This window comes from Aythya marila, assembly GCF_965140915.1.
Source record: "Aythya marila genome assembly, chromosome: 2".
NCBI lineage: Eukaryota > Metazoa > Chordata > Aves > Anseriformes > Anatidae > Aythya > Aythya marila.
Genome location: NC_139043.1, coordinates 1,757,753 through 1,775,098, shown reverse-complemented (window position 1 = coordinate 1,775,098; position 17,346 = coordinate 1,757,753). Strand labels below are relative to the sequence as shown.

Genomic DNA, 17,346 nt, shown 5'->3' with positions numbered 1-17,346 from the left:
CTTTATGTGGAGCTCTAGTCCATGCAGTCAGTGCACCCAGAGTATGATGCACTTATCTTCCAGCCTGGTGCTGCTCACCCCATCACTCTGCCTTTTCTGCCCAGAGCCCTCCTAGATGCACCTCAGCTCTGCCTTGGATTGCTCAGTGATCTGGGTGATGCTGCAGTTGCACTTGCCAAAAATTATGCCATGCAAAAGCATCTGCAGCTGGGCCTGTCCATTCCTGGAGGCGAGCAGCAGCCTAGGGAATATTACTTCCTGAGAAATCCTCACGGGTGTCTGGAATAAGTATTCAATCTCGTCAGCAGATTGAAACCTCAGATGGTGAAAAAGCAATTGCAAGTCCAAATCTGGGAGTCGGGATCCTGTACGTTAGAGCTGGAAAACTCAAAGCACGTGTAGGGTCATGCACCCTAGACCCAGAGTCTCAGGTCCTTTGCAGGCAGAGACTGCTTCCTAGCTGCTTTGCAAGCATGTGGTTGCACCAGGAAAGGCAAGGTGAACTAAAGTAATGCTGAAGTGGCATCCCAGTAGTGCTGCTTCCCACTTCTGGGAAGGGATGAAAGCCAGAAGCATCTGATGCACCACTGTCTGGCCTCTACCTGGAAGCCAAGCCTGGTGGCCAGCAGCATCTGGGCCCTGAAATGTCTGAGCCTGAGAAGTCTGTTTGATGAATGCATTCACAAAAGAGAGGGCTTTGGGTTATCAGGGCTGTCTTTCAAGCAGCACCTGACCTGACTGCTAAAATAACCCAACAGCATGGATCACGCATGCAGAAGAGGAAGCTGTGGTTGATATCTGATTTGGGACTCAGCTGCTGCTGTTGGCAGGATGGTCATGGACTGGCACGGTAGATGGGGTGATAATGAGCTCCAGGCTCCCTTTGGTGCTTCACAGGGATGTCTTTGGACTCTGTTCATAGCCCAGCAGGAAGCACAGCAATTTGGGGTTGCTGTTGGAGATGGTGGGCTACAGTCTGCCTCGGCTCCCCCTGGGACCTTTCCAAAGTCCCAGCATTTCCTGTGACAAGGACAAGGATATTTATTTGGGAAGTCTGAATTGCTTGTCCTGAAGAAACAAATGCTTTGCTATCAATTTCCTGCACGTGCACCACTGGGGATTCCCTTGGGTCATGCAGGTGGGCCTTCACCAAAGGAGAAGGAAAGGGAAGCAGCCTTGAGAGCAGATCACAGCAAAATATTTCAGTGCCTGAGCTGATCTTTCACTGGATCCAGTAGTCCAGTACCGTAGAGCATGAATGGTTGCCCCAAAACTAGGGGCAAAGAGCTATTCTGGCTCTGAGCCCCATTTCTCCCTTCAGGCCAGGAGATCCAGCTCCACTGCAAGAACTGTGCTCTCCTCCTTACCCCACACCCCAAAAGCATTCAGCATTAGTTAGTCAACAGCGGCTTTAAGCACACAATTGGTCTTCAGGTGACAAATTCCCACTCTCCTTTTGATTTCTAATTCAGAACAGGTCTGACTCAGGTGCAAAGGAGCATGTTGCAGCCTCCAGCTTTTGAAAGATTTTTGCAAGTCTTCCACACATGCACTCAGAAACTTTTCTTTGCCGGATAACACCTCCAGGGGACTTGGCCAGCCCTTGAGCTCTTGTCTGTTTTGCCCAGGTCTGGGTAGTGTGATGTTCGCATTGAAATCTAAGGCAGCTGCTTGCTCACCTCAGAGGAAAGCAATAAAGCCTCTGATCATAAAGAAAATACATTGCTCCTTGTGGCTGTAGACTAAGAAAATAAAAAGATGTTGACAGTTTGTGCCCCCTGATGACATGGTGGGTCATGAGCGCAGAGAAGTAAGGAGAAACCCGTTGGGCAAGTGGAAATATGCATGGGAAAAGAAAAAAAAAAAAAAAAAAAAAAAAAAAAAAGAGAGAGGAGAAGGAATGGAGAGGCTCAGAGCCTGGAACAAGTGCTGGCTCTTCACTTTCCTTCTTTTTCAACCCTGAATGACAGCCTTGTCAGGGCTACTCGAACAAGATGGGCAGTGGCTCTGCAGAAGGCTCTGGTCATCTGAAGGTCAGCCATCTGGAGGGTGCAGGACACCTAACTGGATGTGACAGCAAGCTGATGCTGAAGGGGTTTTCTCCCTGCCCTCCCCTTTTCCACCTCACCCCTAGTCATAGCTCCCCTCTTCTTCTGCATTTCATGCCTGTAGTGTAATTGGTTTGAAGACCTGAACGCATAAAGCCCAGCTAGCCAGTCTCGTTGCTTATCCTGCTTTGGGCAGTAGTTCAGAGTAGGTGAGGTCCTGAGGTCCCTTCCAACCTGAATCTGACAAGAAAATAGAAAATAACCCACCCCTTCCCCCAGAATAAGATCCCTCCATCAGAACAGACCGATGATTTAGCTCACCCCGTGGCTGTACAGTAACTCACTGCAATGCAGGGGAGGCAAAATCTGGTTTTCTGACCTGTGCAACTCTCATCAAATTTAGGATACTTGTCAATTCTGTGGAAACTAATAGAGGGAATATGATTTTCATTCCACAGATACTTTTTGGGGGGAACCTTTCATATTTAACGGTGTTACATTCAACTTTGTAATGACTATTTCATAAGCAGTTTTGGAAAAGTTTGGGTTGATTTGAAAGAAAACCAAAGATATTTGTGTGCAATGGGATCAACATATACAATGTTTGATATTGCTTTACAGAAAGCTGCACCTTGTCTAATGTTGATCATAACTACCCTTAAAGGCTGCTGATGAATGACATCGGCACACCTCTTATCAGTACTCATGGACCAAAGTTACCAGAGTGTTATCTGCTGTTATTACTACTTAAAAAGTAGGTGTTTATTCCTAGACTGTTCTTTTAATTGCTCCTAAATGGCTTTCAATTAGACACTCTACTAAGAGTCTTTCATTCGTAAGCATTAGTGCTATTGACCTGGAGCAATTAGTTGTGAAAAAAAATAAGAGCAATTAGTTGTGAAATGGAGATAATCCGGTTTCTGTGCAGTTTGGAGAGCAAAGTGAAGGCTGCTGGCATCCTCCTCCCCAGCACACTCCCCCAAGGCATACTGTGCTTTCTAACCCTCAATGCCTTTGCTGCTGATACCAGAAATAAAAGAAAGAGGGGAAGAAAAAAAAAAAAAAAAGTGCTCTTTTCCTAGAGATCTAATCTCGTGATTTAATATAGATGATTATCCTGCTCTTCTTATCAGTAATTTCCACCCTGGGAGGATAACAAGAGAATATGTGTCAGAGTGTGTTAAGACAGCTCTGTTTACATCCTTGGCCCAGCTGACGACAACCATCTGTCTTGTGTGTCTGAGAACCTGAGTGAGGCACTGATCTCCAGCTCCCTCATCCAGGGAGGGTATTCCTAGAAAGGTTTTAAAAAATCAGCATGCGACACTTTGAGAATGAGGAGAGAAATCCAAAAGAAGGAATTGTTTTTGAGAGGTGTAAAGGATCTGGGCAGACAAAGTAAAAGGAGTAAAACTTCCTCATGAAGAACCAAGAAAGACACTGTCCCTTCTATAGCTCTGTCCAAAGTGACATTTAAACCATCTCAGGACCACAGAGAGCGTGGAGGCAATAAGGTCTGAAAGGCCACAGCATGTCTATTTGGGCAGCTGGGTCTGTATGCAGAAGATCCTCCTTGCAGAAGATTCCCAAAAGCATGGGAAGGAGAGGCCTGCATGGTTCCCACTTCCACGGCCCATCAGACTTCCACCCGTGCTCTGAAAAACTTACAAAATGAAATGTTTAAGGAAAAACAAAATGATAGCTGTAGATAGCAAGGTATGATCCTGAAAGAAACCATCTGCTTCTGAAGGATGAAGAGAAAACAGAGAAGCCAGCACTGTGGCTATGCCCACACATTGGGAAACGGGGGGGATCTCATAGCACACTTCATTGTGTCATCCACTAAATATGACAGCAATGTACTGTTGTGAGCCAAGGTAAATCACAGCGCAATGTCAGAGTGACCTCCTCTGTCTTTCATAGCCCTCCTGACTTTTCAGCCAGCCGGGCACAGCCACGGGGCTCCATTATCAGCAAACAACAGGACCCAAGCTGCAGGAGGGTCAGGCATCACATTCAGCTTCATGTTTGCTACTTGGGCACCCAGGAGGAATCCAGCACCCCCCTGGCAGCTCAGGGAGCCCAGACTTGCTTTCCTAGCTTGGGTCCAAGCCTAACATCCCCTCTGCAGAGAGGACAGGTCCTTGGGTTGAGCTCTTAAGTTTGGCCACCCAGCCAAGGCATTCAGGCTGGGTTTTGTCTCACCTCATTCAAAATGATCTGCAGATGCCTTGTCTGGACCCACTGCAGTCAGAAGGGAGACCTGACAGTTTTAGGGTGTGATTCATCTGAATGTTTTAGACATTAGCTTTAGGTTGGGATTTATCATTCCTGACTACAGTAATCCCGTTGCACAAGTGAGGAGTGTAATATGTGTTATTTATGACCCAAGAAAGTAACTCAAATCCGCACTGATCGCTACCGACCTCTCTACACCAGCTTCATCTTCTAATTACCAGGAAGACCACCTCTGCTTGGATAGCACAGATAAGCACTTGTCATGGGTTTTCTCCTTCCTTGGAAGGAACTTTTCCATAGCTCAGCCTCCTGGGTTCCACCTCGTTTGCTCCAGGGATGTAAAGCAGGAAAGCAGGCAGTAATTATGGTCAGACAGATGTTCTCCTAAAACTCCATGTCCTGGAAATGTACCATAAATGTCAGTTCCCCCTGATGAATTGTACGTGCCGACCATAAATCATGAGAACACTTAGTATGAGGGGCATTTACATGGCAGGATAGCTAAGGAAGCATAGCCACACAGGCAATCATCTTCAAAGGATGATAAAAGGTCTCTTCTATTGCTGTCATGGCATCACCTCATCCCCAAAAAATCTTCTGCTATTATTGTCAAATGTGGTGGACACCTTTGTTCAGATCAGTTAATGCCCTGTGGCATGAGTTATGATGAGTCTGCAAGTTGTGCTTTGTCCAGGCAGATTTTCTTCTTGCTCTGCTTGTGCCACTTGAGGGATGAGGCTTCCCCAAGGCAAAGTGAGAGTAAATGGGATTGGAAGGGCATCGATGAGACCAAATCAGACTGAACTACTCCCCAAGGAACAGCAGACGTGTGCTGCAGGGCCAGATGTGTCCTCTACCCATCCCTGTGATGACAAATTGTGTGTGCCCGTGTAGCACGTGCAAATGCATTCACCAGTGATGGTGACGTATGGCATGGGCATGGTATGACATGGACAAGGGATTCCCACAGAGACAGCATCCTTTCTTAGCAGAAACTCAGGAAATTGTGCCCTCGCATGGCCACGCCTTTGGTAGATATCAAAGATATTTAAATGTCACGATGAGATGAGACATTCCCAGTTCTGCACAACATCTTTCCATGCTTACTTTTCTTCTTTCCCATTCACTGCCATCTTTCTTATTGCAGCAGTCATGGGAAATCCGTGCTGAGAGATGGACTGCTTTACACAAGGGCAAAGATGGATTTATGATTGAGGAAAGGAGCAAGTCCTTCTCCCAGCAGGACATCAAGGCACTGAGAAATAGGAAGGTGAGCTCCTCAGGTGCATAAACACCTCCTAGCCATGGGAGACCTGGCTCTGAGGGTAGGATGAAGAGCAGAGATCCACCAGCCTGGTGGGGGCAGCTCTGGGAAGGGCAAAGAGAGCCCTGAGCACCACGGGGGGCTTTTGGTCTGTCCGTGGGTGCAGGGCAGGGTCCCCGAGCCCAGCTGGCCGGAGCAGAGTCCTTCTGCTGCCCTGGAGCAGGCGGTGGTTTGGGTGATGTGGTCAAGGGATTAAGGCAAAACCACCGACTTCATTTACCCTCTGGGAGACTGGGAAAAGCAGGTAGAGGGCAGAGCAGTTTGTGCACTAAGCTTTCCACGCTTCCAGAGCTCCCAGCGTGCTGTTTCATCAGGATTCAACCAGCTCTGCTCACAGTTGCTCCCTTTCCCCATCCCCTCCTTAGCTGGGTCCCTCTTGGGTGCCCCCCTCCTTTATCCTTCTGTACTCAGGCCCTGTTGATTTAATTGTCCCAGCCCAGTCTTTATAACCTCAGTCCTTACCCACAGATATCTCCAGAGGTCAATTTTGGTCCTCTGGAGATGGGATGGGGTGAGAGTCACACACTTACACAGCAGGACAGCAGCACAGAGGGCTCATCTCAGCACCCACCCACCCAATTCCCTCCGATCCGAATTCCTGCTATTGCTCTAGCACCATGAAGAGTGCTGAGAGAGACGGGTGCTCATCCATCATGGGGCACAGCAGAGCTTAGGGACAAGAAGAGGGCCCCGTGCCTGGTCCCAGCCCAGACAGGGATATCAATGGGTCTCCTGCTAGGACCTGATCTTCCTCCCATCATCTTCCTCGCCACCCCAGTGTCCAAGCAAACCACAGCTCTTCTCTCAGAGCTTTTGCCATTAGCTGCTGGCAGTGGAGTGTGCCGCTGCTGCTTCTGCTACTGTATCTCCATCCCGGCCAACTGGCACTCCAGCTTTATTTATTTTTAAATCTTTCCAGCATTAACCTGACAGGAAATAGGTTGCAAACCACATTTTTTTTTCTAATGTTGGAAATAATGCCTATTCAGTTTAACTAAGTCCCTCAGGGCAGAGCAAGCCCCACTCCCTGCTCTCCCCTGGTGTGTTTTGTTGCTGTTTTTTTATGTCGTTTTTACACTCAGGTGATGATAACGTGGGCAGTCAGAGAAGATGCATGGAGGTAGCAGTAAGTGAGGAAAGGGAATTAAAGTGTCTGGGCAATGGGCAAATCCAGTGTTGCCCAAATTGTGGGAGAATAAGCACTGCTTATCTGTATTTACTCTGCTCTGTATATCCACGAGTATATATTTGTATATATCCTATTTTGCTTTGGGCCTGGCAGCAGATCCAGTAACAAAGACTGCACAAGATACATTTTCCCCAAGACAACATATACAAACCCCCGTTCCTTCCATACTTGACAAGGTTCATCTGGACCTCAGTAAATCAGCGGGGTCCGGTGGCCAGGAGATGCAGGGTTGCACAAATACTTGCAGAAGTGTAGGGAAAAACAGAAGGGACAACTAGATATCCAAACCTGATCACACAAGAACCGAGAGAATCCATCTCTTCTCACTTAAATCCCATTCATTTGAAAAAAAAAAAAAAAAAAAAAGGCAGAAACAAAAAAGGTTTTTGTTTCACAACAAATAGGTGACAGGATCTTAGTGTTTGCCCCATCCTCATGCAATGCCTTGTGTTCCTGACCACCTTTATGCTGCCACATCTTCCTGCCTTTGATCCCACACCACCACGAGCTCCTTGCTGACCCAGGTTGCCTCACTCCATGCTGAAGGCTATGTCAAAGGCAGCTGAATCCCCACTGTGCTGCCCTCTGTCCTGCCTTGTTCCAGCATCCTTGGGACCTCTCTTTTGCCTCCAGATCACCAACATTGGTGCTTTCATTTTCACACCTACCTTTTCCCCTTCCTTCTCATGCCCCCCTACCACCTGCACCCTTTTTCTGCTTCACACTGGCAATTACCTCTTGCTCTGCCATCCAGGAGGGTGATCACCAGCAATCCCTTGCATTGGGCCCATCCAGCGGCTGTGATGCTCTCAACTCTGACCAAGGAATCTGTTTGCCTTCAGCTATTTTTTGAGCTGCTGCCAGGGAAGTTTCACAAAAAGGATAGTGTTATTTCTGAAAATGAGTCCCATAAACAAGGATGAATATGACCTCCCCGTTGAGATTTGGGGTTTACTTTAGTGGCTGGGAGATCAGCCAATGAAATGGAAATACCAGAAAACATTATCATAATTACCCTATGGCTTCCTCTGGGGGCAAGGGAAAAAAAAAAAAAAAAAAAAAAAAAAAAAGAGAGAGAGAAAAAAAAAAAAAAAGAAAGAATGAAAACTGATTTGACAGGCTCTGGATAGCATTGTCATTTCACCCTTCCCTGCTTGGCCTGTCTCCTGCTCTGCATTTCTGCTTTCTCTGAACAAAGGGGAGAAAAAACATTCCTAGATTGTTTCTCCACAAGGAAATTTTTCTGACAAAAAAATAAAAATAAAAACAGCACTGGGAAGCCAAAAGGTGAGAACCTTTGAGAAAAAGTAGCAGATGCATTTTTCTTGCAAGATTGGGAAGGCCAGAGAGGACACCCCATCCCACCCAGCTGCACCCAGCCTGTGAGAGTTGGAGTGCAGAGCAAAGCTGTCCTCCTGCACCCACCCATGTATTGCCAGGCTTGTCTGTGTCTTTGAACTTGTATAATTGTGGTGCCAAGTAAGCTCAGTGCAGGAATTTATGCTGAAGCAAGTTAGGGAAGTCTTGTGGAAAGGGATTTGCTGTCAGATCTTTTGCAGTGATTACCTTCTGCAGGGGCACACTGACCTCATCCTTCCAACAGTTAGATTTGGGAGCTGTACCTAGCTGTGACACTATTTCTGACTTCCCTCAGATGCTTTTCTTGCTCCCAGAGCTCAAGCCAGAAAATCTCTTCTCCTTGAAGCTGCAGATCTTGTCAGCTCTGCTCAGGTGGCCAGTTACTACAGACTCCATCTGCCCAAAGCTCTCCCTCTTCAGGGCAATCATATTCTGTGCGAGATTCTCTGAAAGTAAAATCAAAGTTGTTCCCTGGAACTTGGCAATTTGCACCCTTTCGGGGCTCAAACCACCCCTAACAACTCAGCCTAAACCTCACCTATGGTTACAATGGGGCGTATTGATTGGTCATCAAAAGTTTTAATTCTGTGGTGTAAGCAGAGACTTAGGCCTGAGGTCCTTTCTGTGATGAATCAAGGCTTGGAAAGTGCTTAAAAGAAAGAATTAATGGCCTGTGAGAGAGAAGATACAAGTCTGAGATGGGCACCTTGTCATAAAGAAAAAATAAAGCTCAATAAATCAGGCAGGGATGTGAGCTCTTCTTTCCATACTTGTCTTTAGTGTTGGTTCAACCATTGACTTTGTTTTTTTTCCCTAAGTGCTCAAGTTTCATCATTTTCTGATAGGAAAGGAAAAAAAATGGATTTTCTTGATGAGACACAGTTTCAATTAAATTCTTAGGAAACACAAGCAAAGTTTCTCAAACAACAAACTTCTTAATATTTCAGGTATTTCATAAATAAAGATTTGTGGCTGCTCCTATTGCATCACCTGCATTGGAATCAAGGACTCAAAGACTTTGGGCAGCCATTCCAGGGATCCTGAGTTGTCAAAGTGTCCGTGTCCCCAGTTCCTGAAATGAATCCACATTTCTTATCAAGCCAATAAGATTAGTAGGAATTTGGAAATTCTTCCACCTCATGTGGAAATTTCTGGCAGTTACATGTTTTACAAAGATGGTTTTGATTTATGTATTTAATGTATTTTGCTTCTTTTTGTATTATGAAAGAAGCATGCTTCATCCTGAAATCAAACCAAACTTAAGTAACAATCAAAATTGCCCTACAATAAAGGTTTTCTGAGAATCTCTAAAAGTGATTTTCTTTGCATCCGGTGTCCAGTGTGTGGAAGAAACTTTGTGCAGATGGAACCAGTACATAAAAAAAGGCAATAATATAGCCTATGATCCTAACCACCAGGAAATGAGAGGATGCCACCAATCCACCTGGAAAAACTCTGGAATAGGAAGTGCTCTCTTTGCTTCAGACTCAATAAAATAAAATAAAATAAAATAAAATAAAATAAAATAAAATAAAATAAAATAAAATAAAATAAAATAAAATAAAATAAAATAAAATAAAATAAAATAAAATAGATATATTTTCTGAGTCGTGTCCCTTTATGGTTGTTGAAAAAAAAAAAGGCACAGGTGATCTGACTTGTTTTAGGTGGTGGCTTGACAATGGAATGACTCTCAGGTGATCTCTGTAGCTAAATCTCCAAGGACTATAAGGAGAGCCCTGCATGAGCATCTTACATAAATGCTGTTGTGGATGTCTAGACAGCTAACAAGGCAGGTTTTCTATTTACAAGGTATGGTACTTGTTCTTTTTGTCTGACTAATGGTTGTCTAGAGAATCAGAAGGTGAGAAGTACTGAGTTACAAATAGGTGGCCTCCAGGCTGGTAGCAGACGTTCTTTGTAAAAGATGGGTAATTAAATCTGTATGGGTTGTGGCTACAGTATTTGCTTGGAAGGAACACTTCTGGCATCTTCTCTTAATTGACTTTCCCTGGTCCTGAAGAGCAGGTGTACAGAATAATCAAAGCAGATTATGCTGAGTGTGCCACACTGGACCATGCCCTAAATGTATATTCATCTATCTGGATGCACAGCAGGGCATGGATGTTTCTCTCCCCTTGGAAAAATAGAGGGCCTATAGGAATGTAAAAATAGCCTTATTGAGTTGACCTTCTGTTCTGACAGAGTGTTCCCAGAGCTGTCAGCTTAGGATGTTTAGAGAAGGAGAGAGCTCTTATGGCTGTCACCTTCCAGCATTCAGCAGTCAGCAGTTCAAGACCTCCCTGCATCAGAATTTGCATGTAGGCTATGGTGTTTAACAGCCACTGAGGGATTTGTCCTTCATTAATTTGTCTAGTTCTGTTTTGAATCTATTCATATAATTTACATACATCATTCTTCTGTTTCTCTTATGCTGTGTTCTCTCCATCTTGTGCCTCTCTGTGCTCAAATTTTGCAAAATGTGACTAGCTGCCATCTTTTCCATTTTCTGCACTACTCAGTATTTTAGACACCTCTCACACGCATATATTTAGTCCTGTCTTTCTCCCAACCTTAGGAATTCAAATCTACTCCAAGGCTGTGGCCGCTTTGCCAGCAGTGGTTCCCACCTGTTCAAAGCTCCTGCAGCCTGTACCTCAGCACCTCTGGAAGCAAAGCCACTTATTTCTCTGCCTAGGAATATTCAGATTCAAAGAAGCTGGTACACACATCTGCTAATGATTTCAGAGAGGCCGTCCCATGGTATATTTGGATCAGGTATCAAGGTTGTTTGTCAAAGAGGAAGCTTTGCCAAGCCTGATCCAAATATGTCTCATTTCATGAGTGCACCTGTGTTGCAATGAAAATGTTCCTGTTGATTTCTTTTAACCTTACAGCCAGGCTAGAAAGACAAAGAGTGAGGCATTGTCTTAAGATCAGAAGATACAAAGCAATAAAATCAGGTGCACAGGGAAAAAAAAAAAAAAAAAAGTGGCACCGAACAGTTAACGGTGCTTCAGCATCTGTCAGGTCCAAAGATGTTCTACATTGTCCCACTGTGGTTGTTTGCCTTTCACCCAAGGCTGAGCCATTTCAGTGCCTGATCCGGCAGCATACTGCTCATTCTCTGTTTCTGGAGAGCTTTCAGTAGGGCTGATGTACTGAAATGTCCCAGAAAGAGTGGACAAGTCTGGAGATTAAGCTTGGTGAAGTATGAGAAAGTACATGTGGCTCTGAGCCTGTCATCCCATCTTGTCCCAGCTGCAGTCAGAGCAGTTTTGCTTCTTAGGTGTTTAACATGAGTTAAACAGCAAAATAATGGCATTTCAGATTTTCTTTATATATAATAGTTTAATTGGCAGAGATCATCTAGTCCAACTTCCTGACCTCTTCAGGGCTAACTAAATGTGAAAGTATATTATTGAGGGCAGTATCCAAATACCTCTTGAACACTGACAGTCATGAGGCATCAACTACCCCACTAGGAAGCCTGTGTCTGACCACCCTTACGATAATTTTTAGGCTTTTAGGCATTTCACACCATTGTTGATCACCCAGTGTCCCAGCAGCAGCCTCATTCACTACCACGCTTTGAGCTCTGCAGTCACCCAGTTCTTCACTCAGCATGGTGTAAACCTCTTTCATGTCACAATTTGCCCAGAAGGATGCCATAAGAAATATAACTTTCCACATCCCTTAAGGCAGACTTCTCCCCTTCAAGCCAGAGGATTCAATGAAAATCTCTGTTCTTATTCATGTATATGTTTACATGCATGTTTCATCTCCCTCAACCAGGGGAATCACAAAATGGTTGAGGTTGGAGGGGATCTCTGGAGGCCATCTGGTCTAAGACCCCTGCTCAAGCAGGGCCACCTGCAGCAGATTGCCTAGAAACACAAAAACATGGCTTAAACATATATCAGTATTTATATCAGCTTGGGGAGAGGGGAGGAAATAGGTGATATATATATATATATTTTTAGTAGTCTGACAAGTTTTGGAAGTGTAAAGCTGATAAGACCTGGTTTCAGGGCTCAGGAAAGCTGAAAACCCAGCTTCAGTTCAGAGCCCTGTCCCAGCTATTGTACCCTGCTCTGGGCGCTGAGCTTGGTGCCTCAGCTCCAATTCTGGGAAATAATTTTTTTTTCTATGCCTGGCCTGGACAGGACGTTGTACATCCTGCTGGGAAGGAGCTGTCCATTCTCAGAGCATGGCCAAAGGTGGTTAAGGATGAAGTGCACAAAGCATGTATCATTTGAAATGCCTGAGGTCACGTTCTGCTCTATTCAGCCACTATAAATCCAGACTAACTCCTCTGGCTTTGATGGAATCGTTCAGGATTCATGCAGCTGCAAATGACAGCAGGTTTGGACCCAAAGGTTTTATGTTTCCAATAAGAGTTTAAATGCTGGATATTGGCTTAAATGTGGACTGGCCAGACATCTGGAAAAGGATAGTTTTATTTTGCATTAATATTAATGTTTTGAAATCATCTCCCACTTCTGAAAGAGGATTTTGGTGTGGATTTTTTCTAAGGGCATGAAAAACAAACTTCTGTTTTACTAGGAATCCCCTTATCAGATCTAGATATCCATCTGCATGTCTGTTAGCACATCAACTGCTTGAGCATTCACCATTCCCCTCTGTAGGACCACATGTGAAATAGAGCCTGGGTTTACTTCTAAGTTGGATTTCATTAACCTTCATTATGTTATTTGTAGTAAGTCTTGAGAACAGATTGGCCTTCAGAGGGTTTATCTTGCTTTCCAAAGTGAATTATGTTACAATGAGTGAAGGCACCTTAATTCTGAATAGCAGTGTTTGGAGGGAGTACAGTGAAATTTCATAGCCACCCAGCTTCAGTACATGCTTCAGAGGGATGGAGACCAGCAGCACCCTCCATAGGCAGGCTCCACAACCTACCTACAGGTCTCTGAGTCACTTCTGCCTTCACAAAGTCTCGTACTTTCCTTTGCCTACCTGTACTACACGCTGACATTTAGACCTGCTCCATCCATCAAGATGTGGAGAGCTGCCATAGTCATAACAGATTTACTGCAGCCAGTCTCACCAGCACAGTCAATATAGGTTTATAAATTTAAAAAATAATAATAATAAAACTGTTGTTTTCTATAAAATAGTACAGCAGTCATTCTTGATTAAATAACACCATTAAGAACAAGTGCTAAGTCCTGCAGAAGTCCAGAGAAAGGCAGCCTCTGCTCTTACTGCTTTTACAGTTTAATCTAGACAAGGAAAAAAAATATTAGGGAAAAGGATGCAATGAGAGGACTGGTCCCAGATGCCTGAGAAGGACACAAACCAAGTACCTAAGAGGCACATGAGGAAATGAGAGCAGCCACATTGTATTAGATTAAAGCTCTTAATGGCATGATAACCAAAGCACTGTTGGTCAGGCCTACCCCATGGGTGTAACCCCAGCTTCCAGAGTCCAGCCCTACCTGATGGGAATGTGCCAGCTTCATGAAGCAAGATGTTTTTTGTGACCAGCAAGTGCCTTGGAGGGCCTTGTATCACTGTGTATCAGCAAGCAGCAAACAGAGGAGGGTAACATAGCTTCTGGGTAAAGCATCCTCCCTGCTCTCCCTTCTTCTTGTCCCTTGACCTCTGGAAACCTTACAGGCAGAATGTAGAGGGGAGAAATAAAATCTTCCAGGGTGATATTCATAGTCTCCTTCCCCTAAGCCCTCAGTCAGGGGGCAGATGCTGTCAGCTCGTAGATTTCTCCAGAGCAGCCCCCTCTGAACTTGTTCTTGGATTTAGAAAGGATATTGATAGGAACTGATTCCACGGGGCTGAAGACCTAAGAGAGAGGTTGTAAATAGCACTGCATTCATGATGCCAGGTTGTGATTCTTGAAGTGAGAAGAGGCTCTTGAAATCTTGTCCCCGACAGTATTTTCCATGAGGTGGGTGCCAGCAAACAAAGCATTGTCTTGCCACCCTGCGTGTTATATTTAGCTATGCTTCTGTATCCCAAAGGAATCAGTGTTTAAAAATGCTGTGCTAATGTTATTTACTAGAATACTTTTTTCCCTTGGGTAGTAGCCTTGTCCCTCCAAGCTGCAAACTGAGGCGTGCCACCCAAGAAGCTGCTCTCTTTTTATGTACAAGCATGTGTTTGCTGCGTGCAACTGCAATGTGCACCTCCTTTGCCTTCTACACAAATATTTCCATGTGGCATCTTTCAGGGGTGTTGCTTGGACACCAAGTAGTGAGCAAAATGAGATGGGAAGAACAAGGCTAGTGAAAGAAACTGCTGGTGCAATGGTGATTGTGCATTCAGATCATCTGCCTTGTCTAGGAAGCTTGTGCCCTGCTGAGGTTTAACCTCATTTCTCCCATCGCTGCAGGTGGATGCTGACGATGTCATCACCAAAGAGGAGCAGATCTTCCTACTGCTAAAAGCCAAGGCCAAGTGTGAGCGACATCTGAAAGCCAAGGTGCCCAAGGTGCACGGTGAGTGTTCCCACAGCAACCCTGACTCCAGGGACGGGGCTTGGAGCACACAAGGGGGGCAGCTGAAGACAGCCCACCAGACTCCTTTTTTCTGGTTAAGCTATGAAAAAGACTTTATATCACAAGGTATTGGAAAGCATAGACAGCACATCCTCTTTCTCCTGCTCCACATGCCAGATTCAAGGGGTCTGGAGGATGTGAAAGTCATGGTCATGGGCTTACAGCCCTTATTGCTGTACCCAAAGCCCAGGCAATGCATGGGAGGCATCACTCACCAGTACACCTTTGCAGCAGGACAAAAGTGGTGTGGGAAACAAAGCAGCCTTCCACCATCCCTTCTATTTCCCTCGAACAAATTGTCTCTATTCTCCTCAAATGGGCCCAAGCTTGGCTAAGCCCCTCTCTTCTACTTCCTTTCTATTTTGAGCTGCAAAATTACTACCAGATGTAGGACTGGGGGGAGAAGGAAGGGAGAAAGCTCTCTCATGTGGGCAGCAAAATAATCATCCCCCATTGGTTTCTTTCATCAATCTCACATGTGTTAATTATTGGCACTGGGACTGTATATTGAGACATCCTGCACCACCCAGCTAGTCCTGGGTGGGCATCCTGTCCCCTCTCCCTCTGCTGCCTGAGAGCAGGGGACGAGGCAGATCACCTCCTACTTTCACCCTAGCATCCCAAATGTCTCTCTTTCCGTAGCCAGGACTGGCAGAAATACTTGGAGACTGCATCACCAGCCCAGAAAAACTCCCCAAAACCAGCTGTGACTTGGAGCAGAGCTGCCTGCCCACCTGGTGTCTCTCTCCTGTTGGAAATCACAGGAAGGGGCTGTAAAAAAAAGCCACACAACTTTCAGTTTATTCCAGGCCTCCAGCTTTACATCAGCCAAAACCTCAAGCCACATCCTCTGTGCTTCTTTGTCCTATTCACCCAATGCCCAATTAACACCTCATTAAAAAAACACATGTGCAAAGGCATTTCCTTCTGTTGTACTTCAGACCACCTGCCTACCTCGGGACAGGGTGATATCAACCAGCTGGTCCTGCTCTCACACCCTATTTTCTAGCCCTTCTCTAGGAGACCATCAGCATTTTGCCTCGATCTCTTAGTGGACATCAGCAGTCTTGGTAGGGCTGGGGAGATGGTGATTGTGTGTAACCAACAAGCAGGCTTTGGGCTCTTTACCACAGTCACTTTGGTAGAAGAAAATAATCCCATCACAGAGGTTTGTAAGCACGCCCTTGGTCCTGCTTTAAGACCTCACTCTTCAACTGTGAGACCAGCATTAGCTCTTCCTTTGACTGCAGCAGAGAGGGATCTAATCCAGTGACATTTAGACATCTCATGGACTCATGCTGAGTCCTGGCCTTGGAAAAAGTTATCCTGAGCTGCTTAGGCAATAAAACTTGGGTTTTTGCTTCATCCTCTATAGGAAACCTCTGCTCATTTCCAAGTAGCACAGCCAAAAGGAAGAATTGTTATCTTGATACCTACAGCAGTGCACTCGAGGCTTTAAAGGCTCAATGCAATCATTAGTAATAGATAGCTGGAACAAACTCATCTGCAAGGGATTCCTTAACCCAAAGGCAGAAAGAGCCCTTACTTAGCCTTCCCCAAGAGATTCTCTTAAAATACTGTTAAAAACCCTACTCTGCCACACCGGTGTGGCTCCCCCAGTGGTCCTCACTTTTGCTTCACAGGGCAGTGAGCTGCCAGACCACCTCTGGGATGTCAAGGATGGAGGGCTTTCTGTTTGGAAAAGAACTTCCCACTTAGCAGAGGAGCTGCCATCCAGAGATTTTAGGCTACAGACACCCTTGAACACATGAAATGATAATGTTACAGGATATTTGTGAACAGAAAAATTCAAAGTCTATTTTTGTGGTTTTCCCACCCCTACATGCTCCAGGAGTGTGAAGGAATGGATAGATTTTGGCCCTCTTGTAGGCTTGAGGGGTGGTAGAACAAAAGGCTGTAATCTACATGATCAAATCTCTTGGCTAAGGCTCACAAGCTCAGTCTCTGCACATAGCTCAGCGTGAATAGTGGTTAGGCCCAGTCCTTTCCTCCTTTGAAGATATGGAAACTGGGGTCTGGTTTCTATTTGTGCTGCTCACCCAAGGACGTACGAGGCTGTGCACTTCTCAGCCAGATGGAGAGCTTAATCCCTTTGCATCTTCCCTCACCACAGATGCAAAAGAAAGCAATTTGGAAAAGGCAACAGTTTTCAAAATTAAATGTACTAATCCTCAGCTGCAGAATATCTGTGTGCAAAATGGTTGAGACTTGGAGCAATATGGGTCCTGGGTGAGCACTTCAGGCACTCTTCTGTGATACTGCTCCAGGTATTCAGTTTGGGTGGCACAAGGACTGTCCTCATATTGTCACTCCACCTGGTCCCCTCTCTGTCTTGTCTCTGGACTTTTAGTGGTAGGGGACAATTATACTTCGCAGTGCATTCAGCAAGAGATGTTTTTTCTTGGAAGTAAAGCATGTGACGTGCAGGCAGATCTGCTCAGGAAGATCTCTGTGCCATGTAATCATCTGTGTAATAGTAATGGCAGCACACATCACCAATGTGCCACTATTTCTATGTCCATAAATCAAAAGCTTTTACCACCAGAGGATGTTACAAATTTGAGCCAAAGTGATCACAGTGTTGGTGGTGGTGGCATGCAGAATAAATAATAGATTACTAATAAGATT

The 17,346-nt window shown here is 45.2% G+C and overlaps 1 protein-coding gene across 1 annotated transcript in view; it reads left to right on the top strand.

Annotated features, from left to right (window-relative positions):
- Positions 1-17,346, top strand: part of PTH1R (parathyroid hormone 1 receptor) — a 124,137-nt gene that overhangs the window by 46,630 nt on the left and 60,161 nt on the right. Inside the window, exon 2 of the mRNA XM_082753457.1 lies at positions 14,532-14,637. Coding sequence (XP_082609583.1) covers positions 14,532-14,637 — 106 coding nt within the window. The remainder of the gene's footprint in view (positions 1-14,531; positions 14,638-17,346) is intronic.